The sequence below is a fragment of the Podarcis melisellensis genome, assembly GCF_964234715.1.
Source record: "Podarcis melisellensis genome assembly, chromosome: 5".
In the NCBI taxonomy this organism is placed as follows: domain Eukaryota; kingdom Metazoa; phylum Chordata; class Lepidosauria; order Squamata; family Lacertidae; genus Podarcis; species Podarcis melisellensis.
The window spans coordinates 7028601-7051872 of NC_138537.1; the positions used below are offsets into that span (position 1 = coordinate 7028601).

At 43.6% G+C, this 23272-nt stretch overlaps 1 protein-coding gene across 1 annotated transcript; it reads left to right on the forward strand.

The window, feature by feature from the left end:
- Nucleotides 1-2382: 2382 nt before the first annotated feature.
- On the forward strand, nucleotides 2383-19821 carry LOC309369810 (cytochrome P450 2J6-like). The gene is made up of 9 exons (XM_081911149.1): nucleotides 2383-3012; nucleotides 8376-8538; nucleotides 10059-10208; nucleotides 11400-11560; nucleotides 12086-12259; nucleotides 14148-14289; nucleotides 16957-17144; nucleotides 17568-17709; nucleotides 19568-19821. Exons 1-9 carry the CDS (start codon nucleotides 2842-2844, stop codon nucleotides 19771-19773), a joined length of 1497 nt encoding a protein of 498 aa, XP_081767275.1. The 5' UTR covers nucleotides 2383-2841; the 3' UTR covers nucleotides 19774-19821.
- Nucleotides 19822-23272: the final 3451 nt, after the last annotated feature.

A 23272-nucleotide genomic window follows, 5' to 3' on the forward strand; every position in this document is an offset into this window, starting at 1 on the left:
CATTCCGTCTCCGGTTACCCACAACCCTGAAGGTTCACCCAGTATTCCACAGGTCCCTTCTGAGTCCGGTGGCCCCGCCCGACAAGTTCCACCCGAACCATCCCCGACCGCAGCCAGTTTTGGTCCAGGGGGTGCCTGAGTACGAGGTGGAACGCATTCTGGATTCCCGATACCGCAGGGGAAAGCTGCAGCATCTCATAGACTGGAAGGGGTATGGACCTGAGGACCGTTCCTGGGAACAAGCAGCCAACGTCCCCGTGCCTGCCTCCGAGATTTCCATGCGGCGTACCCATGTGGTTGAGGGGGGGCTTGGGAGGGGGGATGGTGTGACGGCCTGGGAATCCGAGTCAGAGGCTGAACCGGAGGAATCCCAGCCTGCACAGGAGTCCCCGCCTCCAGGGCCGGCTGAGCTGGGGAAGGGTCTTGATTCTGAAGCGCCTGCACCTGTGCCGGATCCTCAGGAGCAGACACCAGGTGAATCCACTCTGGCTCCGGAGGCGATTGAGAACGCATTGCCTACAGGTGCGCCTCTCCCAGCCCTGTCAGGGGAAAGTGAGTCTTCCCCTGGGTCCAGTAACCCACCAGCCTCTCCTGAGCTGCAGAGGCTCAGGGCAGAGAGGCGGAGGGAACTGGTTTCTCCCAGGAGGAGTGCTCGCCTTAAGGCCAGGAGAGGTGGGTCACCTGGGGGCCGGGACCGCCCCTGGCCTCAGAGAAGATAAAGGCCAGTCAGCCCGGTCCCAGGTTGCAGGAGCAACGTCGTTGAAGAGCTGTTTCGGCCAGCACCCAGTCCTGTTCCCCCAGAGTTCCTGTCCTTGCCCGGCTCCTCGCTGTGGACCCCGCTTCGCCCTTGGAGGACTGTCTGCCGACCCTTGACTCAGGTCCTGGACCTCACCCCACGGTAACCTTCCCCCTGGACCAGCACACCTTCATTACATCCTTATTATGCCATCTGGCAGAGCATTTACAGGTTGTATGTGGCCTTTTACAGGCTGGCCCAAAGGAGGTGATAGAACCAACAGTAGCTCACTGTGACTTGTTTGCAAAACATTTTAAAGATAAAATTGCTTGCATCCACCAAGACGTTGAATCTGCTGTTATAGCAGATGAATCTCATGGGGTATCCCTGTGGGGTGTAATCCAGTCAAATTCAACATTCCTTTTTTATGTTTTATTGAACTTAACAGAATGTAACATAGTAACCAAAACAAAGTTGTTTCTTTATAACACAAGATTATAAAAAAATTGTTACATTTTGTCACCATCTTCATAAGGTCCATTGACTTCCCATTAACTCCATAAATCTTCAAGTACTTATTTGCTTAATGCACTGTTTATCTAAGTTATTGCTATTAAACATTAAGAGATTTATATTTTCTTACATAAGTTAGTTTTTATACATGCCCCATTTTTCAATAAACCTTTGATCTGTATATTCTCTAATTTTCCCTGTTAATTTAGCCAATTCTGCATATTCCATTAATTTTTGTTGCCATTCCAACTTTGATGGTACTTTCCCTCCTTTCCAGTTTGAGGCTATCAGGATTCTTGATGCTACAGTGGCGTATAAAAATATTTCCCTTACATTCTTGGATATGTCAGAACCTGAGATTCCCAGCAGGAAGGTCTCTGGGGTTTTTAAGAACGAAACTTGAAACATTCTTTTAAGTTCTCTATAAACTACGTCCCAGAACCCACTAATTTTTTTGCATGTCCACCACATATGCAATGTTGTTCCTACTGCTTCTCCACATCTCCAACATTTATTTGTAACGTAGGGTTAGGGTTAGGTTTTTTGTTATTTTTTTGTTAAGATTTTTATTATTTTTATATTTAAGAGAAAGAGAGACTGACTGCGCCAGACCAACACGGCTACCTACCTGAATTTAGGAGACAATACATTTTAGAAAGAGTTTTCACATTTGAGTTTATCAGATCTGTTTCTAGTCTGGAGGGTTCTGCCACAAATCCCTTTTTTTAATCTGCTTTGAATGTCTCATACAGTTGGTGGTATTGAAGACTCAGGCGTTATGCAGATTAAACCCCACAAACTGACAACAACAATTATAGTCAATGTGCACATAAGGCTCAGATGAATTTCCTGCTTGTCAAAGAACCTATCCAGACATGTAAGCCTACTCAGACATGTAAAAGCTGACATGAGTTTTTGCTTCTTTTTAACTCATTGTTGAAAAGGCATCAACAAAGCGGCTGGACTGCCCTTGAGTCCCTGGAGCAAATGAAACAGAGTCGGGAGGATCCCAGTCTAGGGTGAGGTTTGTCTCAGACTTGATGTTGGGAAAGCCCCAAGCTGTGGTGGTGAGGAGTTCCTGGAATGGGAGGTGCTGTGGGGCTATTGTGTATGGGGTGGGACAGGGAGATAATCCAGGCAGGGGAGCCTTGATGCGAGTGCACTGGTTCTCTCCATGTCTGAGTGCAAATGAGGGTGTCATTGCTACAAGGAGGCACTGGCAGCGTTGGTATGGAAGCTGCTCCCCCCGCCTTGTAGTTCTGGGCTGGGTAAGGGTAGGGCATTGGCTTGGCATATTTATGCCTGCTGGGTAACTGGTGTGCAGGATTATTTTGACCAAACAGGCTTTTCAACTATTTGGTTAAAATGTTATCAGGCTTAACTATCTTGATAGCAAACTATCACTAATTGAAGATGCTGCAATGAAATCTTGTCGCTTGCATCTTTGGCTGGGGAGTATATAACATGCTGTTGATGGAGAAACAGCCGCATTTGGCAGCCGTCTCAAAAAGAAGCAACAAACCACATGAGAAATCACAGTTAACTGGCAGCTGTACGAGGAGGATACAAAGACAGAAAGAAGAAGCAAAGAAATGGCAGGGATCTGGGAACTTTTTATTGTTCTGTCCGTGAGTCTTCTGATTCTGCACTTCCTGAAACAGGTCTGGTCACGAAGACACTACCCTCCTGGTCCTCTTTCACTTCCTATCATTGGTGGTCTCTGGCGGATGGGGTTCATGACTACTCAAGAAACGCTCATTCAGGTACCTTTTCCTAATAATTAATCAGCCGGGTAAGAAGCTTAGCAAGAAGAACTGCAAATTATTTTCCTCCTATGGTAACTGGGGATAAAAGTGTTTTGTTGGCAAAACCTTGTGTCTACATTAATCAATCGAAGGATTTTGGATTGCTAACAATTCCACCCAATATTCTCTCCTTCTTGTTGACTTCTCCACCAAAAGTAATTTCAAAACCAAATCCTTTGAGGGGTGGTTGAAAGAATTGGGAAAGTTTAGCCTGGAGAAGAGAAGATTAAGGGTGTGACATGACAAAAGTCTTCAAATAACTGAATGGCTATTATCCAGATGATGGGGCAGACTTGTTCTCTCTTGCTCAAGAGGGAAGGACTAGAACGGATGAATAGAAATGGCAAGAAAGTAGATTGTGACAAAAGGTTTAAGAGAAACTTCAGAATTGTAAGAGCTGTTGAGTACTAGAACTGACTTCCATGGGAGGTAGCGAGCTTTATGGTCTTATGTTAGGGATACTGTAGTAGTCAGTGCTATTTTTCTAGAAAAAAAGGAGCTCTCCATGAGCTTCTCCTGTGTTCTTTTAGAATGGCAATGGTGCCCACCTTAGAGGTGTTGGAGCTTAGCTCCTGGGAACTGGTGTGTGGGAAGCCCCGGTAGTAGTTGTAGCCTGCATTGCAGATCCTGTGCTGAGCAAATGTTAGAGCAGATCAGACATGTAAAACCGGTTGACTGCAATTAATAGGCAGACTGTCAGGTAGTTCCTTATCAATCACGGTCAATCTGTGTCCCCCGCCCCTGTCGGTATTTTCCTCCGCCCCCAGTTGAAATCCCAAGGAATGCCTCAACAACCCTGGCAACTCTCCCCCCCCCAAAAAAAATCTCAACAATTCTGGCAACTCTCCCCTAAAAAAAAGTTCAACAACTTTTGGCAATTCTCCCTAAAAATAGTTCAACGACTTTGGGCAATTCTATCCCCACCCTACCCCGCTTCCAGTTAGCCAGTTTTTTTATACTGGGAGTAGTCTCTTGGGAGTTGTACGTGCCTGGAATAAATTATCTTCAAGGCTCTCGCATGCCCTTCTGGCTTGCACTCTTTATAAAGACTTGAGGAATGAGATTATCACCCCTCTTTTATTGTCCACTGCCACAGTGTCCTTTCTTTTGCAAGGTTTTTAGCTGGGGCAATCAGAATAAGATCCACTATTTAATTATTGATTCAAAACCCTAAAATGTATTTTATATAATTACTTTTTATTTCCCATCTGTCAGATGCTGGTGATTGCTGTAGATGATAGATGTAGTGGTTGCTCATGAGTAACCAGACAGGACTCCAACCTGTCTTTTACAGGTTTTATCGTGCAAACTATTTACAGTGCAGATACACAAAGTTCATGGCCGTCTTAGTCACTTGCAGAATCCGGGAGTGGCCCCTTCCGGCTTCTCCCCCAACATAAGAACTTCAGCACCCCAAGCCTCTGCCTCCCCTTCTTGCATTTCACCCCTCTGCGCAAGGTGGGTGATGGAAGTGGCGTGTGCCCCCCCTGGCCAGCCTGGCTAGGTGAGGCGCTGGGGCTCTCAGCAGCATCCTCCAGCCCTTCCTTCGCTTGGCTGGCCCCTTCCCTCTCTTCTCCACTGGAGGTGTGGCTTTTCCCACCGCTGGAAGAGGAACTGCTCCTCAGGATTTTCGGGGGCTCCCTGTATACCAACAGCCCCCCTGCCTCCCTCCCCTGTTCTGACGGCAGTCCCCTGACACTATCCTTTCCATATTGTATTGTTGTTTTATTGCTATGGCCGATGGCTGACAAAAATAAAGATTCATTCATTCATTCATTCATTCATTCAAGGCTCTTTGCAATTCCATCACATGATGTTGTCTCCTATTGTACTAATGTCCCACTTGTAATTTAATTTGGCACCTTCTAGCAAGCATCCTGCTTCTTGGGGGAAAGTCTCAAGCAATGTGTGTCACAATGATGGAACAGGTGCAGATGGTTCTTCTGCATATGGTTACTTTTTGTCAACTGCTTTGAGGGTTTTTGACGATTAAGCTTTGTATACATTTTATGAAACTAAATGACTGTAAGAAAAAAACACCTCAAAGCAGTTTACAAAAATATAAAACAGAAAAATGAAGGATCATTCACAACCCTGCTTTAAAACATACAAAATTTAAAAGATAAAAAAAATTAAAATGTTTCAGTTGGGGCATTGTTTAGCTGGTTTTGGTTTTGCTTGTAAGGCTCCAATTGTCTAAAATGATTTAACTGTTTTTAAGTGTATTTAACAGTTCTTAACTTGTATGTTTTTAAATTTGTTGGTTTTGTGGGATGTGCCTGGGAAGAGAGGGTTGTCCCAGCATGTCACCAGCCCAACACATGTGGCAGGTTATACTCTGGACCTTGTTTTCTCAACTGGGCAGGAAGGGGGTGATCTGAAAGTGGGAAATATTGAAATCAGCCCCTTGTCATAGTCAGATCACCTCCTGCTGAAATTTAGGCTTTCAGCACATTTTCCCCTGTGCAAAGGCAGGGGACCTATGTGGATGACCCACCCTCGGAGGCTGATGCATCCAATGGGTTTCTAGACAGCTTTGGGGGATTTTCTGTCCGATTTGACTGGTGCTCCTGACAAAGCCCTGGTCAGCCTCTAGAACATCCAAGTGGCTCAGGCCATTGACACAATTACTCCCTCTAAAGGACCAGGCATGCAGCTTAGGGCTTCTTCTGGGTCCTTTGCTGTCACTTGAGGCTCAGGTGGCCTCAGTGGCACAGAGTGCCTTTCACCAGCTTTGACTGGCAGCCCAGCTGCACCCCTATCTAGAACAAAGCTATAAACGCAAACAAAAAAACCAGTCGGTCCCTGGCGGGGTCTCCAGCCAGTTTAGCCCTCTGAGGCTCAGGGCAAATATACCCAGATGCCTCCCTTCCTTTGCATGGGTCTGGACTGAAGTGGACAGTCTTCTGAAGTGCCAAACCAGGATCCAAACAGTTTTGTGGTCAGTGCACACCTCTACTAGTACACACACACACACACACACACACGTGCATTTCAACTGTAAAATGATGTTGAAAACGAAATATCCAATGGAGATCTAACTTGCAATCTTCCCAATTTATGACCAGTTAATGACCTGTTCCCCATAACGTCTGGTAGTGCTGATTTGGCATTTGGTTACTGATTTGGCATTTCCCACGTAATCTAACAGATTACGGTACTCAAAAAGTTGTCTCAGAGGACCTTCTCAGTAGTGGCACCCACCCTGTGGAACACCTTCCTGTCAGATGTCAGAAAAATAAACAACTATTTGACTTTTAGAAGACACCTGAAGGCAGCTCTGTTCAGTGAAGTTTTTAATGGCTGATGTTTTGTTATATTTTAAATACTTTGTTGGGAGCCACCTAGAGTGGCTGTAGTGACTCAGTCAGATAGGTGGCATATGAATAATACATTGTTGTTGTTGTTGTTGCTACTACTGTAAACCTGGATTCTCAGTAAGGAAGAAACTATATTGAAAACAATACGGCTTACCAATGTTGTGGCCATTTACTTAAGAAACACAATTCCATGCACAACTGCATTTTAATTGTAAGATGGAGATGTTGAAAGCAAAAGATCCATTTCACAATCCACAAGATGGCTAAACATGCCCAAGGAAACATGTCTGGGGCTGTGTTATGCCAGAGGCAGAGCTAGCTGCTCTAGGACCCGGAGCGGCTCACAGGGGTGGGGCTAGCCACCCACAGGGGTGCACCGATGCCGGCGTGCATCCCAGGGGTTTGCACTGGTGATGGGAGTGTCCCGGGTGGGGCCACCCGTGGCGATGTCACCCCCCCTAGGGACGGCACCGCCTCCACCTTTCTCTGCTACTGTGTTATTCTCACTCCACTTCTCCCAGCAATGAAGATTCCCAGGGGTACACTGCTTATCAGGATCCAGTTACTTTACATCAGAGACTTATGTCATTTTGTAATATATGCATAGGTGAAAACAGTCAAATCCACTGATCCCATGCTAGATTTCCATCTAAATGTTGTTAGCTTACTGAGTGCAATGTCTGCTCTCTTCCTGTGCCTTTGGTCACACCCACACTAAATAATCCTTCAACCCAAAGAATCCTGGGAACTTTTGAGGGTGCTGGAAATTATAGCTGTGGTTGACGCCCGCAGGAAGAAGACAGGTGTTAGCTTTGGGCATTGACTCTACACTAGCATGTTAACATTTGTATGAATGGGATTGCAGGATCATGAATGAACCATTGTGGAATAATTTTTGTGTTTTGTGTGATTTTGTGAACAGTTTCCATAGCATAGTAGACCCAGTAGGTGATAATGTGGTGGTGTATTAGCACAGACCAACCGATACAGTTGCACTTACATTGACAGTACCAGGAACATTTTCATAATCTTAACAATACGTAACACTACATTTATACAGAAAGATACGCTTATAGAAGAAACATATACTTATAGACTGAAACAAAACATACTTATAGGAGAAACTTATATATTGAAACAATGATACATTTGATACATTTTCAAATAAGATTACATAGAATCAGTATTGAGAAGTAGTACTGTTTTTCTGAAATATCACATTGGTGGGCAGCTTTATTAATACAAGAAATCATTTCCCATAACAAGAGCTATGTGGAGAGTTCCTGGGATTCTTTAAATGTCGGGGGTGGGGTGAGCTAGAAAATGTAGTCTACTATTCTACACTCCCAATATCTTACCCCTTTTCCACAGGCTAGTGGATGGTAATCAGGACAAGACATTTTCCCCAATAATCTCATAGCTTTCTTAAACTATTAACTTACTGTATTTACTCAAGCCTAATGCACCATCGAATCTAAGGTGCACCTAATTTTTTGCAGTGGTAATTTGGCCAAAAAGGGTGAGCATTAGATTCGAGTAAATAAGGTAGTTTCCCAAACAAAGGGTGTGTGGGGCAGCTCTGCCTATCAAGGAACATTTGCGATCCTTCTGGTCCCATTAACCATCTCCTAGCTAAACTCCCAATTTCACTAATGGACTGTTTGTCACTTAATGCACTGTTTTTCTGGTTGTGAAGAACCTTGTCAATATCTCCCCACACACACACACACACCTGTACTGTTCTAATTCTATGCAAGAGCAAGGCAGGCAGGGACAGGAAGGGGATGTTTGCTTCAAATGGGTGTTTGGAAGATGGAATGACCCAAAAGAACAAAGGGAAGGTGATAAGGCAAGCAATAGGAATCTGACAGGAACAGAAAACTAGAGGAAAGCTGTGCACAGCCAGAAGCTGGAATGGTGAGGAAGGCTGTAGTCAATGCATTAACTTGAATTGATCTGCTTGGTTTGAATGTGATATTTCTCTTTTGATCCAAATGGCAGATAGCAAAGCAATATGGAAATGTGTACTGTATATGGGGAGCATATGTACCAGCAGTAGTACTATCTGGATACCAAGCAGTGAAAGAAGGCCTTACAAACCATTTCGATGATCTGTTCGACCGACCAGTAACCCCATTCCTGAAAACTGCACTTAAAAAGAAGGGTAAGTTTTTGTGAAGAGTGATGGGTTTGAAAGCCCTTTTCTCCAGAGAAATCACCAAGCGAAGGTAGTGTGGGACTTGTAACTTAAGTTATCCTTGGGAAATGACTGTGGAACACTGGGTTCTTGAACCTGGCAAAGCCCTATAGTAAAATCTGGATACATCCTGAACAGTGTTGATCTGCCTGTTTGCCAACTTGGCAAGCCATCAAAGAAAACTGATGACGTTTGGGCCAAGTTGCCTCAAAATGTCAGCCAAAAGGTGCAGCTAGGAGCCTTGAGCTGAGTGACATCCATGTGCTCCTAAAACATGTGGGTCCTGGTACTTTTGGATAGAAACTATGGATGGTAGGTCAAGTCCAGCTTGAAAACATGTTGATGGAGAAACACCTGTAGCCTTCAGTGGCCGTGGCATGGGCTGCTAATTTAGAACAGAGGCACAAGATGTGCACAGGTCATCCCACTGAGGGCTCTCTCTCTCTCTCTCTCTCTCTCTCTCTAGAACATATAAGGTTGTAGTCAATATTAGGCATACTCAAGAGTAGACCCACTGAAATAAATGGGTGTGATGAACTTGGGTCTATTAATTTTAATGGGTCCGCTCTGAGAAACTGGATACAGCCAGTGTTTTTTCCCCCTGGAAAATTGCCAAGGTTGCAGGTTCGATCCTGCATGGGACAGCTGCATATTCCTGCATTGCAAGGGGTTGGACTAGACGATCCTCAGGATCCCTTCCAACTCTACAACTCTATGATTCTGTGACGTCCATGAATAAGTGAAGGCAGTGGCCCAAGCAAACTGGAGTTAGTAGGCCCAGGGTCTTGGATGGCAGGCCAAGAGAACTAAGGTGCAGATGCAGGGCCACGTTAATAATAATAATAATAATAATAATAATAATAATAATAATAATAATAATAATAATATGTTGCTGTTGTTGTTGTTTCTACCCCACCCAACTGGCTGGATTTCCCCAGCCACTCTGGGTGGCTTCCAGCAAAAGATTAAAAATACATTAAAACATAAAATACATAAAATACATGTAGACTATACAAATTGCTTCAGAGAAGCCTTTGAGCAACTGGTAGAGCTTTCTTGTCAAGATGGGTGCCCCACCCACTCAGTGCTGTATCTGGACAGCTGTAAGGCTGCATCTCAGCATTTAATAATAATAATAATAATAATAATGAATTTATTATTGATACCCCGGCCATCTTGTTGCAGTACCAAGTGGAACTCCCAGCCCACATATAGCATGTTTAGTTGCTGGCCTCACCTTAGTGTTGCTGGACCTGTCCCCAATGAGCTTACATCAGGGGTAGGTCAGATGTCAATTACATATGTAGCAGTCCTTGTCAGTACAAACAGGAGGCCCAGAGTTCTGCTCAGCCCTGTCAGCGAGCAGCCCTCCAGTTCCTGCTAGGCAGCCGGCAGGGGTTAGGGGGACATGAGAGAGCAATGCCAGACAAAACACTTCTTTGTAACACTGTAAGTAATATTTTCTCATTGATCCTTGATTGTCTTAGGCATGGTATTTTCAAACGGTCACATCTGGAAGCAGCACAGACGTTTCGGCGTGATTACTATGCGGAAGCTGGGTCTGGGGAAGAAAGGCATGGAGCACCAAATAGAAGAGGAGGCCATTGAGCTTGTGAAGATCTTTGCACAGGCAAAGGGTATGTGATACTGGATAATGACACTGGATAATGGTGATGGATTTTGTAAGAATCAAGCTTGATACCAAGCTCTGCCCTGTTTGCATGTTTATGAATGTTTGCGAGATGATCAGCAATATTTAGCAGTGCAGAATTTTTTTGCAGCAGGCAAAAAATAGCAAACCAAATGACAAATTTTCAAACATCCATTAATTCTACAACTGAGCTCCTTGTCAGCTCTGAATTGTTTTATTGAGGTGCTAAGGGTGGCCATTAACATTCAGTGGAATTATTGGGGTGGGGGGTTGGTAGCTTCCCTTTTTCTTTCAGTAGCTGCTATCAGCTAGAAGGGAGAGAACAATAGATGGGAAGTTGAGGTGATGTTTGTAGGGGGGAAACTAAGTCTAAGCAGAACTGGTGTGTGCTATCACTAGTGGGGAGTGGAACAAGATGTGGGAGAATCAGCTGAGGAAGGTTAAAGGGAAGGAGGAAACTGAGCAGCTACTATTAAGCTCCAGGTATGGTGGTAAGAAGGGACATGGGTGGTGCTGTGGGTTAAACCACAGAGCCTAGGACTTGCTTATCAGTAGGTCGGCGATTCAAATCCCCGTGATGGGGTGAGCTCCCGTTGCTCGGTCCCTGCTCCTGCCAACCTAGCAGTTCAAAAGCACATCAAAGTTCAAGTAGATAAATAGGTACCGCTCCGGCAGGAAGGTAAACGGCATTTCTGTGTGCTGCTCTGGTTCTCCAGAAGTGGATTAGTCATGCTGGCCACATGACCCAGAAGCTGTACGCTGGCTCCCTCGGCCAATAAAGTGAGATGAGCGCCACAACCCCAGTCGGTCACGACTGGACCTCATGGTCAGGGGTCCCTTTACCTTTTATGGTGGTGAGAAAGGGCTTTCAAAGACTCAGCAACAACCACCTCCAAGTCTTGTCAGCAGAGTCCCATGCACATTTACTCAAAAGTAAGTTCAATTAGCCTTATTTCCAGATATATTTGCATAGTATTGCACCCCAAGCACATTTTGGATAAGAGGCTAGCTGTTTCTTTGCAAAAAAAATAATAATCCAAAATGCAAGAGCAAGCTGAGTTAATTAGCATTTTACAAGCTTCGTACAAAATGCGTTCATGCAAGGGCATTTCAAGAAAAAGAAAATGTGTGAATTAATGCAAGCCTCATTAATATCTGTAAATAACTTCATTTTCAGGACAGCCACTTGATCCATCATTGCCCATCACAAATGCAGTTTCCAATTTAATATGTGTTTTGGCTTTTGGGTACCGATTTTCCCTCGAAGACGAAAAGTTCCAAAAAATGATGGAAGGTGTTGATTTTTGCTTAAAACATGGAGGTTCCATAATTCATTGTGTGAGTATTATTTTTCCCCTGATGAGTGTCAGAGAGGCCTTCACCGCCATAAGTATTCACAGAACTATTCTGGCACTACTCTTAGAGTAGTATGTCATAAAGGGATTCAAAGCAGACTTGCTAAGCACTGGACTAATAACCTCAACTCACACACTAGAAAAACACGATAAATAAGGATAGTAGTGCGTATTAAGGGAGGTAGAAGTTAGTAATTGCAGAAGCCTACTAAATAAGATTAACCTATTGATATGTTTGCCTTGGACTTCATCAGATTTTGGAATGTGGACCTAGGTAGGCAGAAAAAAAAATTCCCTGGCCCATTTTAGAGAGTTTCGCTTAGGACAATGGGGTGTTTTAATCTGTGTTCACTTTCACACAAGTGTACCTACTTCTCAGGGTTGTTTTGAAAATAAAGGGGGCGAGGGAGATATATCACACTGAACCCCTTGGAGAAAATGTGAGATTAAAATGTATTGCTAGACCAAATCATGAGAGTGACAGGTTTTGTTTTCTTCTTCCCTGCAGCTGTATGAACTCTTCCCATGGTTGATGAAACATCTCCCAGGACCTCACAATAAAGCATTTTCTTCCATAGAGCTAGTGCATTCATTTGCAAAGGAAGAGGTAGAAAGGCATAGAAAGCAGCAAAAGGATGAGCCTCAGGATTTCATTGATTTCTATCTACTTCAAATTGAGAAAGTAAGTATCCAATAATAGCTCAAGACACTTTAGTGTATGAAACGAAGCAAACTCAGGTGGATTTAACAGAAGTCCAACACCTGGAACCATCTTGCTGCACCATTTAGACACACATTCCTGGTCTCATCTATGAATTCTGAAGGCAGAATCAGAATTCAAAATGACCTTAACAGATTGAAAAACTGGACCCAAATTTGTTAGTTTCTGTTCTTATCACTGTGCAGCTACATGGAGTCACAGCACTCTGTTTACATTCCAGAGACCTTGCAGTCTCACGGGAAAGGGAGATGGGATGTGATGTTAGTGGTTTCCTGTTTCCTTTGTTCAGTTGCTCTCTGCTTTCATAGAGAGAGGATGTCTTTTCTGTTCTGCGTAGTTTAGAAATAAAACTCTTTACAATGTAGCCAAACCTCTCGTCTCTTCCCTGTCCTGGGAACCCTGCTGGATAGAATGTGCTTGAGGCCTTATCAAAGGCTCAGGTCATTAAACACGTCGGAGGCGATTTCAAAGGCTTGGCTCAGAGGAAGATGAGGCCCTATCGGCTTGGCCGAGCGGAGTTCCGACAAAATTAACAAAGTGAATTTTAATAGGGACAAATGTAAGGTTCTGTGTGCTATGTGATCATGATTATGAAGCCCAGCTCCCATACTTCTGATGATTAGTGGCTGTTCCATGCATGATTTTGTCCTACAACAATGGAAAAAGATATGTTACATGCCACCACAATCTCGACAGCAGTGCGAGAGTCCAGGGGTCTGGGACTTTACCCAGGGTCTGTGCATCCTTTGGAAATGTGGCACAGTGGAGATGGTGGTATCTTTATGATATATGGTTTACACATATATACAGCCTGAGCCTGACTTGGAGAGGTTCAGAGCATTCACACCCTAAGAAGGCCTTGTTTCTCCCATAGATACAGTTCTGGATTCAAACAGAAATCAAACATGCTCCAAAACATCACTCTGCCCCCCCTCTATAGCTTGCTGACTACCCAAGATTTTCCTCCCTCACATATCAGGCAAACTGCAGTCCTAAAAACTACCAGCAGCCTTTTGTCTTACTAACTAAAACCAGGGCCTAGGGAGAGGCTTTACCCATTTGAATTTCTGGCAGTGATTCTCCTAATGATCTCTCTACTTTTTCTTCAGTTCACAACTCACAACAGGCTTTGTTCCCCTAATGACCCACTATCACAAGGCAGGGGTTCAATGCATAGCACAGTTTAACCCCCAAATTGTGATTAATTCTAACTTTTATTGGACCCAGGAATTTAGGATGTCTCGCACCCCACAAACTCATATCAGATCTATCTATCTATCATTTATATGCTGGCATGTAACATTATGTTCTTGGGGGAGAACTTAAAAGCAAGTCCTATCAAAATGAAAGATCCCCCCATCCCCGCCCTTCACCCCATCACCTCTCATGCTGTGGGTGCTTCCCCAATCAGTTTGATTCCATTTGGGGGGTAGGAGAAGCTTGGCTGATGTATGGCTTTCGGACAACTGAGCTGCAGAGCTATTCAGAAGTGTAGGAAGTCCCAGATCTGCTTTGAGAAACGTTGTTAGTGGGGTGATTTGATTTGGAAACATGATAAATTTTCCCAGATCACCCCAGTTCACCTTGTAATTCTGGGTTTTCTTTTTATTACCTCTTACGCTACATGTCTTCAGAAGAAAATATCATTTCCTGTACCATTTGCACTGTAATGCTGTTTAAGATTACCACTCCAAGCCATGACTCGGTACAGATATCTCCCAGCACACTCACCTGCAAAACATATTATTAGGTGTTGCGATAGGAAGATACGCCCCCCCCCAAAGTCAGATAGATTTTGTGTGGCCTGCAATTAATTCCAACATTTCACCTTTTCCATTATCATCAACAGAGCAAGGATGACCCCAACTCTACCTTTGATGAAGACAACCTGGCAGAGTGTGTTCTTGACCTCTTTATCGCAGGGACAGAGACGACTGCTGCTACTCTGCAATGGGGACTGCTCCTCATGGTGTCTTATCCAGATGTTCAAGGTGAGGGAGAACTTTGCAATGGAAGCAAGTGTCGGGAAATTCAAGCCCTTCTCATGAGAAGCTGGCAGCCATCCCAGGCACCCGGCTTGATTCCCTGTTGACCTCCCTGGCTGCATTCCCCAGCAAGCGCAGGCAAGGTCTCGATCGGAGATTCTTCTCAAACGTGAGAAGAACACACCCCTCTTTCCTGCCCCCCCCCAGGCAGGGGAAAGAGATAGACAGAAACATATTTACATGCTTTTATTTCTGTCTTTGCAGCGTTACATAAAACGTGACTGCTCTCTCCATACTCGAGCAGTGTTGTGACAAAACACTTCCTGTACTTCCTGTACAGCTCATATTACACTCTGAGGTAATTCCAGTGCTTCGCACTGTGAAACGACTGCCCCTCTGTTCCCACAGCAGTCCCAACATTCCCATCATGTGTACTTTCCAAGCTAGGACTTTGCAGCAGCATTGCTTCATTATTGTAACAGCAAGCACCTCTCTGGATCCCTGTAGGGAAGAGCTTAGATTTATTTGCTTTTTTAGTAGCAGGTTGTGATTCTTCCAAGGTTTCATAATGGGTGGATGACAAATATTCATTCATATCTAACAATCAACTAAAATGTATATATATATATATATATATGTATTTTTAAACCCACACAAAACACTTCAGGCCTAATAACCTATCTTTGAAGTTTAAAAGTGGGACATGTTCCAAGGAAAATTTTTATGGCTGTTTTGGAAAGGCTCAGTGAACTGAACTGAAAACATTTGATCTATATCTGATATGCAAATGTAGTTTCTCCTACACTTGGCCATACAGTAGAAGCGATCATCAAAGGCATTCTCAACTGCAACAGCTTGGTACATTAAAATCAAGTTCAGTCTCCCCCTGGGCATCTAGCACTTTGACGGTATTTCTGCCTACTCCTCATTTATTTATTTATTTATTTTATAACCCATCACTGACTGAACCAGTCCATACTTCACCTGTCATACCAATTTCCACTGAATGAATCAATTTGGGAAGCCTGTGTGGGAAAAGTTGAGCCAGATGGATTTGGCAAAAATGGTGCTTGTTGTGTGTCAAGTAAGCTATGTGGGTGTATAATATGTATATTTAGCTGTCTGCAGATTAATACTACTTATTAGAATATATGGGAACAGAGATTCTGTGCTGACATGTCAACTGTACTAGATTAGTCTGCTGGGATAATGTTATTGCTTCTATGCAGAATGCTCAAAAAGGTGCTAAAATGCGTCACCACTTGGATAATGAACATCTCTCAGAGGAAATACACAGAGAAGGGCTTCAGGTGGCAAACTTAGAGCGTGAGTAGGTTTTATGGAGAAAGGCAGCCCCCAATGTACTGGGGTCCTGAGCCAAAGAAGTCTTGGTCTGTGTTCTAATGTCGGCTATTGTCATCAACAATGTAATTTTGTCAATATCCCCCCCCCCAGATCATCGGAGGGCTCACAGCTGCCACTCTGCCCTTTTTCCATTCTTGAGCCTCATAAGGGAAAAGGAGGGGAGTTCTATGATCAGGATGGGGAAAGCACAGAGCTCTCACCACTGCCATTTTACCTTTTTACATGGAAAAAGGAGGGATAGCTGCTAAGGATAGGCCTCAGTCCTGCTGTTAGGCTGTTAGCCATCTTTTCCCCCTTCCCTGCCCTGTCTCTCTGCGGCACTGGGAGGAAAAGGCAGGCCAGAGTTACCAGGCCGCTGCTGGTAGAATTCCTGAGGTAAAAAAAAATGAGGAGAGGCCCCAGGGGACTCTGTGGGGCACCTTCAATCTTCCTTTAGTATTTGTGGGCTCTAGTTGTGGCCAAATGCCATTTTGCTGCTGCGGCAAGCTGCTTAATCCCTGCTACTCCTGCCACCTCCTTGGCGTTTTTTTTACATTGCATCCAAAGATGGCAGCAGCAGGAGGGTTGGTTGGCCCTCAACCCGACTCAGGAGCATCATCGCCAGCTCTCCTCCTCTGCCACATGCTTGTGCCTGCTTTGCAGATTTTACCACAGAAGCATTCGCTGCAGCAGAAGGCCTTGGGGCATGGCTGAGCAGGGCACGGTGTGGGTCGCCACAGTAGCCAAGCAACCATTTTGCCCTACTCCTGGCCAGGAAGAAGACAGGGGGGATGGGCAGCCATATAATTGTGCCAACTAGCCCCTTTCGTTTCCATGCCCTGGCTGCAATCCTGACTGACAGCAGCTCTCCAGGGTTTCAGAGAAGGAACACTCCCAGCCATTGACGTAGCCAGGATTTTTGTTAGTGGGGGCAGGCCTTTTGTTAGGAGGGGGCAGAACCTCAATTAGTTATTTATTTATTTTTATTGCTATAGGGGGGCATCTGCCCCTACCTGGTCCCCCTCCCTGGCCCCCCTTGGCTATGCCCATGCTCCCATCCCTGACTGGAGATACTGGGAATTGAAGCTGTCACCTTCTGCATACAAAGCAGATGTTCTACCACAGAGCAATAGACCTTTTCCACATGCACCTGCATTTACTTAATTGTTAACTTCTTATTTTCAGGATGCTGCCAGCATATATCAATGAGCTTCACTTAATACATCAGGGTCTTTTCATCCCACCCTACACAGCTTGATTGTCAGAAGTTTCTCAGATTTAAACCAGGGTATTTTAAAATAAAGCTTCATTTCCCACTTTTTCCTGCAGATAAAGTCTACAAGGAGATGGAAGATGTTTTTGGTTCCTCCCTTCCCATTTGCTATGAAGATCGAAAGAAACTGCCTTACACCAATGCGGTGATGCATGAAATTTTGCGTGCAAAATATCCCTTATTAGTTGGGATTCCCAGACGAAGTGCAAAGGATATGAAGATGCGTGGTTTTCACATTCCAAAGGTAGGAAACATCTGTATATTTTGAGAGAAAAGAGCATCTGATGGTGACACTTTGAATTAAGCATCCACATGTGTAATGCAGAGTCTGAGGAACAAGGGAAAAAACCCTGAAGGTTAATAAACTGTTACGATATTTATAAGCCAGAGACTGATTGCGTAAGCAATGTGGGATGAAGCCCAGATACTTAAGACATAACCAACTTTATCAAGACTAATAACTTCCCTTCACTATATGATGACTCCAGTTTAATTATCTTTTTCAACTGAGTCCTGGTTGAAATCACTGTGTTGCCTGGGGACAATGACGATACAGTCTTCCCATAAATCTACTGCGTGTGCCAGCCTGCCAGCTCCTTGTTTTTCAAAACCATTCTGAAGTGTGCTGGTCCAGATGCATTCTGAGCCAACTGTTTCTTCTTTTTAGGGGACATTTGTTATTACAGATCTGAATTCTGTTCTTGTTGATCCCACACGATGGGAAACACCTGAAGAGTTCAACCCACACCACTTTTTGGACAAGGATGGAAATTTCAGATCTAGAGAAGAATATCTCCCATTTGGAGCAGGTATGCACAGAAATAATTTAGAGTTATATTTAGTAGCTTGCTTCAAAGAAACTGATGGTCAAATGTGTGTGAACAAATAAAAATGTGCAGGCACCATTCTAACTAGTTGCTTTGTGGGTAATGAATCTGCTCCCACTTATCACTGTTTTTAGCTAAAGACTCCTAGAGGGCCAGTGTACCGGCAGGAGCATCTCCACCCCTATCATTTAGCCCGGACACTGAGATCCAGCACCAAGGGCCTTCTGGTGGTTCCCTCACTGTGAGAAGTGAGGTTACAGAGAACCAGCCAGAGGGCCTTCTCGGTAGTGGCGCCCGCCCTGTGGAATGCCCTCCCATCGGATGTCAATGAAAAAAACCACTATCTGACTTAGCAGACATCTGAAGGCAGCTATGTATTGGGAAGTTTTTAATGTTTTATGTTTTATTTTGTTTTTAGTGTTCTGTTGAGAGCTGCCCAGAGTGGCTGGGGAAACCCAGCCAGATGTGCAGTGTATAAATATTATTATTAATAAAAATAATTAAATTTAGACAAACACACACAGAGTGGGATAGGCACCAGACAAAAACATTCCTCTTTACCCAGGCCTTTGGCCGCTATAATGTATGGCCTGTTAAATGTGGATGAGGGGAACTGATGTTATGATTATTTTATCATTTTGCTGTATATTATTTTGTTGTGTGTTGTGGTTTTTATTATGCTGCATAAATTATGTTCTTAATGTTATACACCAGTTTGGGATCTTAGGATAAAAGGTGGTATATAAATTGAATCTTGTTGTTGTTGTTTGATTAAACAGTGAGAGGGCCATGGAAGGATCACATGTGGTTTAAAAATCAGGCTGGGGTCACAGTGCTGAGAGTGTGGGGATTTAACACTTTTCTTCCATGTCACTTTTCCAATGTGAATTCCCCTTCAAAGCACTTTTTATGCCTTAGAGCAGGGATAGCCCTCCAGATGTTGGACTACAGTGCCCATCATCCATGACTCTTGGCTATGCTGCCTAGAGCTGGATAGTTCAAGAATCAGATGGAACCACATTGACTAACCCTCCCATGGAGCAACTGTCATCTCTTGAAGAGAAATTCAGTTTGGGGAAATGGTTTAGAAGTAAAGGGGTTAAATCCGCAGCTCCACCAGCCACACAGCTGCAGTAAGAATTGGTTCCTGTGCTTGTTTTTTTTTTGTGGGTTTTATTTATTTATTGGCAAAACAATATAGAAAAAAGAATGGATGAGTTAGAAACCGTAGCTCTGCTGTAAATTGCATGCACTTCCATGTACAGAATATTTTTCTCTGCATGGCTACTGCAGGAGCTGAGCCCAGAACAAACAGCTGCTCCAGCCTCTTCTCGCTCTCTTTCCATCTCTTCATTTCTTCTTTTTGTTGTAGCTTCAGTTACCTCCATCACTGTTGGACTTGGTAGCTGCCACTATTGGCCACCAGGTGTCAGCTCTGAGATTCACACACAGGCAATGTGTGATTAAATGCACTTTGATTTATTCCTTCTCTTATGTCCTTCTGGCAGTAGTTAGACCTGCTTTTCCAAAGTACTACATATAGTGATGCAACCATGACCTGTGTGCTCCATATCCAAATGCTCATGCTGCTTTCAAGCTTAGTCTTCCTTTGGGAACTGCAGCCGCTCAAGGTCAGCTTCCAGTATTTCCTGGAGCAAAGCCAGGACCCTCAGGATGTCAGCCCAGAGGCTTAAAGGGAGATACTTTGGGAGTAGCTGTTTTCCAGCTTTTTGTTGTTGTTGTTGTGGCTAAAACTACTAGCTGAGCAAACCAGATGAACTGGAGAATAGATGGAGTTGGTTATGTCTCACCTGCTGCTTCCCCCTTCTTTCTTCTGCAGGGGCTCGAGCCTGTGTGGGAGAGCAGATGGCCAAGATGGAGATATTCCTCTTCCTAACCACCCTGTTGAGGGCATTCCGCTTCCAGCTGCCAGAAGGGGTGAAAGAACTCAATAAAAAGCCTGTTTTGGGGCTGACATTGCACCCCCACCCTCACAAACTCTGTGCTATTCCCCGCTGCAGTGCATCAGGAAGCCTATCAAAATAATTACCATGGTTTGTTTATTTATTGCCATAGATTTCTCCATTATTATTATGTTCCACTTTGACTAACATGCCATCCTTGGTTTACTTAGTTCTACTATCAATGGACCAATTAAAATGTCCCTCATTTGCAGCACGGGCAGAGTTTGGTAATCTTTGATAATATGGCGTTCATATTATGCCAAAATTTGGCACCCCCAAACAGATATTCTCAATGATGTGTCTTCTCAATTTTGTGCCCCCTCGGCTCAGTGCCCTGTGGAAGGGAACCTCGCACATTATTTTTATTTAAAGTAATAAACCCCAATAACCCCCCTCCGACAAGCTCATTTAAAAGGTCATAGAATGTTTAATCAGCCAAAGGCCTGGTTATAGAGATTTTTTTTTCAGCTGGTGCCTAAAGGTGTATAATTAATGTGCCAGCCAAACCTTCCTGGGGAAAATATTCCACAAACAGGGAGCCACTGCAGAAAAGGCCTGTTCTCATGCTGCTGCACTCTGGACTTGTATTGATTTGTATTTGAATTGGTATTGCTATTTGGTATTGGCAGTCACGAAATTAAAAGACGCCTGCCTCTTGGGAGAAAAGTGATAATAAACCTAGACAGCATCTTAAAAAGCAGAGACATCACCTTGCTGACAAAGGTCCATATAGTTCAAGCTATGGTTTTCCCAATAGTGATGTATGGAAGTGAGAGCTGGACCATAAAGAAGGCTGATTGTCGAAGAATTGATGCTTTTGAATTGTGGTGCTGGAGGACTGCAAGAAGATCAGACCGATCCATTCTGAAGGAAATCAGCCCTGAGTACTCACTGGAAGGACAGATCGTCAAGCTGAGGCTCCAATACTTTGGCCACCACATGAGAAGAGAAGACTCCATGGAAAAGACCCTGATGTTGGGAAAGATTGAGGGCACAAGGAGAAGGGGACGACAGAGGGCGAGATGGTGGGACAGTGTTCTCAAAGAGACAAACACGAGTTTGACCAAACTCCAGGAGGCAGTGGATGACAGGAGTGCCAGACGTGCTCTGGTCCAGGGGGTCACGAAGAGTCGGACACGACTAAAAGACTAAACATGGTGTATATTGGACTTTTGTAATTGAAAATTAATTAAAAAATTATTTAACAATTATCTCAGGGTCTGGGTCAGTTCATATGGAGAGGGACAGTGCTTCATGTATTGCGGTCCTGAGCCAATAATAGGTATAGCCAACATTTTGAATTGGGCCCAGAAACTAATCTGCAGCCAGTACAGTTGGGCCAGGATTGGCATTACAGTGGTACCTTTGGATACAAACGGGATTCATTCTGGAGCCCTGTTCGCATCCTGAAGTAAACGCAACCCGCGTCTGCACGTATGGCGATTCACCGCTTCCGCACATACGTGTGACGTCAATTTGACCGTCTGTACATGCCTGAGCAGTGAAACCTGGAAGTAATGTGTTTCGCTACTTCCGGGTCGCCACGGAGCGCAACCCGAAAGTGCTCAACCTGAAGCAACTTCAATTCAAGGTATGACTGTATATGCTTTAACCGTCTTGCCCCGGTGTGCAACCTGGCTGCTGAATTCTGCACCAGCTGAAGTTTCTGAACAGTCTTCAGAGGCAGCTCCACTTATAACACATTGCAACAATCTAACCTACAGGTTACCAAAGCATAGATGACGGAAGTTAGGCTATCCTTGTCTTGATAGGTGTGCAGGTGGGCCACCAGCCAAAACTGGTGGAAGGCCCTGTGTGGCACTGAAGCCACCTGATCCTCAAGCAACAGCAATAGATCCAGAATTACCCTATTAACTTGTATAGGAAATTTTTTAGGCGGATTGTTTATACTTCTAGGTTGTAAGAGTACAAATATATTGCCACAATAAATGCTGAGCCTTATAATTACTATCATTTAATTTGTTCTGACAGTTAACCTCCCATCCTTTATTCTTCACTTTCAACTGAGCCAAAAGTTATACAACCATAATAATATCAAAGCAATTATAAGAAAATATAGGTTAACTGTTCGAACAAATTAAATGATAGTAATTATAAGGCTCAGCATTTATTGTGGCAATATATTTGTACTCTTACAACCTAGAAGTATAAACAATCCGCCTAAAAAATTTCCTACACGAGTTAATAGCCCCAGACCAGACTGGCTTTGTCCCTGGTCGCAATATAACAGACCCCATCAGGAAACTACTGAACCTGATTGAACACAGCATGGAAACCAAACTCCCATTGACAATTATGTCCCTAGACATCCTCAAAGCTTTTGATTGCTTAGAGTGGAAATACCTATTAGCAGTACTAACTAACATGAAGTTTGTCCCCAACTTCCTACAATTCCTCAAACAAATATACTCCCAAGAACTCATAACCCACCCACTCTCAGCAACCAGAAACATCATAGCCAGACACTGGAGAGACCTGTCAAGAGTAAGCATGGACCAATGGTACCAAATAGTATGAGAAACAGCCCTACTAGAAAATTTAACCAATAAACTGAAACTGACACGGGGACAAATAGAAGACGATACCTTCACCCCGGTATGGCTCTTTTTTAAAAAAATAAATAATATTTATTGAAATTTCAAAAAATTACAAAGATAAAGGAAAATAAAACAAAAAATACAAAATACAGAAAAATAAAAACAATTAAAAACAAGTCAATCTTTCCATATCTTATCTTTCATTTCCTTGTTTCCTTGACCTCCTCACACCTCCCTTTTTTGTGTTCGAGTTCAGTTAGTTAGTTTAGCAAATCCTTTCCATCTTTGTTTTTATCTTAATAATTTATCTTAATATATTGTAACTTTACATTCTCACCTGTTAACAATCCATTTTTACTTACTCCCTTGTAACATTGCTGCTAAAACCACATAACTTCATTCCAACATCCTTCTAACATTCCTTAATTTTACAATGTTTCTGTAGATAGTCTTTAAATTTCTTCCAACCTTCTTCTACCGACTCTTCTCCCTGGTCTCGGATTCTGCCAGTCATTTCCACCAGTTCCATGTAATCCATCACCTTCATCTGCCATTCTTCCCGGGTGGGTAGATCTTGTGTCTTCCAATACTTTGCGATAAGTATTCTTGCTGCTGCTGTAGCATACATAAAAAAAATTCTATCCTTCTTTAACACCAATTGGCCGACCATGCCCAGGAGAAAAGCCTCTGGTTTCTTCAGAAAGGTATATTTAAATACCTTTTTCATTTCATTATAGATAATCTCCCAGAAAGCCTTAATCCTTGGGCACGTCCACCAAAGGTGAAAGAATGTACCATCAGTCTCTCTACATTTCCAGCATTTATTATCAGGCAAATGATATATTTTTGCAAGCTTGACTGGTGTCATGTACCACCTGTATATCATTTTCATAATATTCTCTCTTAAGGCATTACATGCCGTAAACTTCATACCTGTGGTCCATAACTGTTCCCAGTCAGCCAACATAATGTTGTGTCCAACATCTTGTGCCCATTTAATCATAGCAGATTTCACCGTTTCAT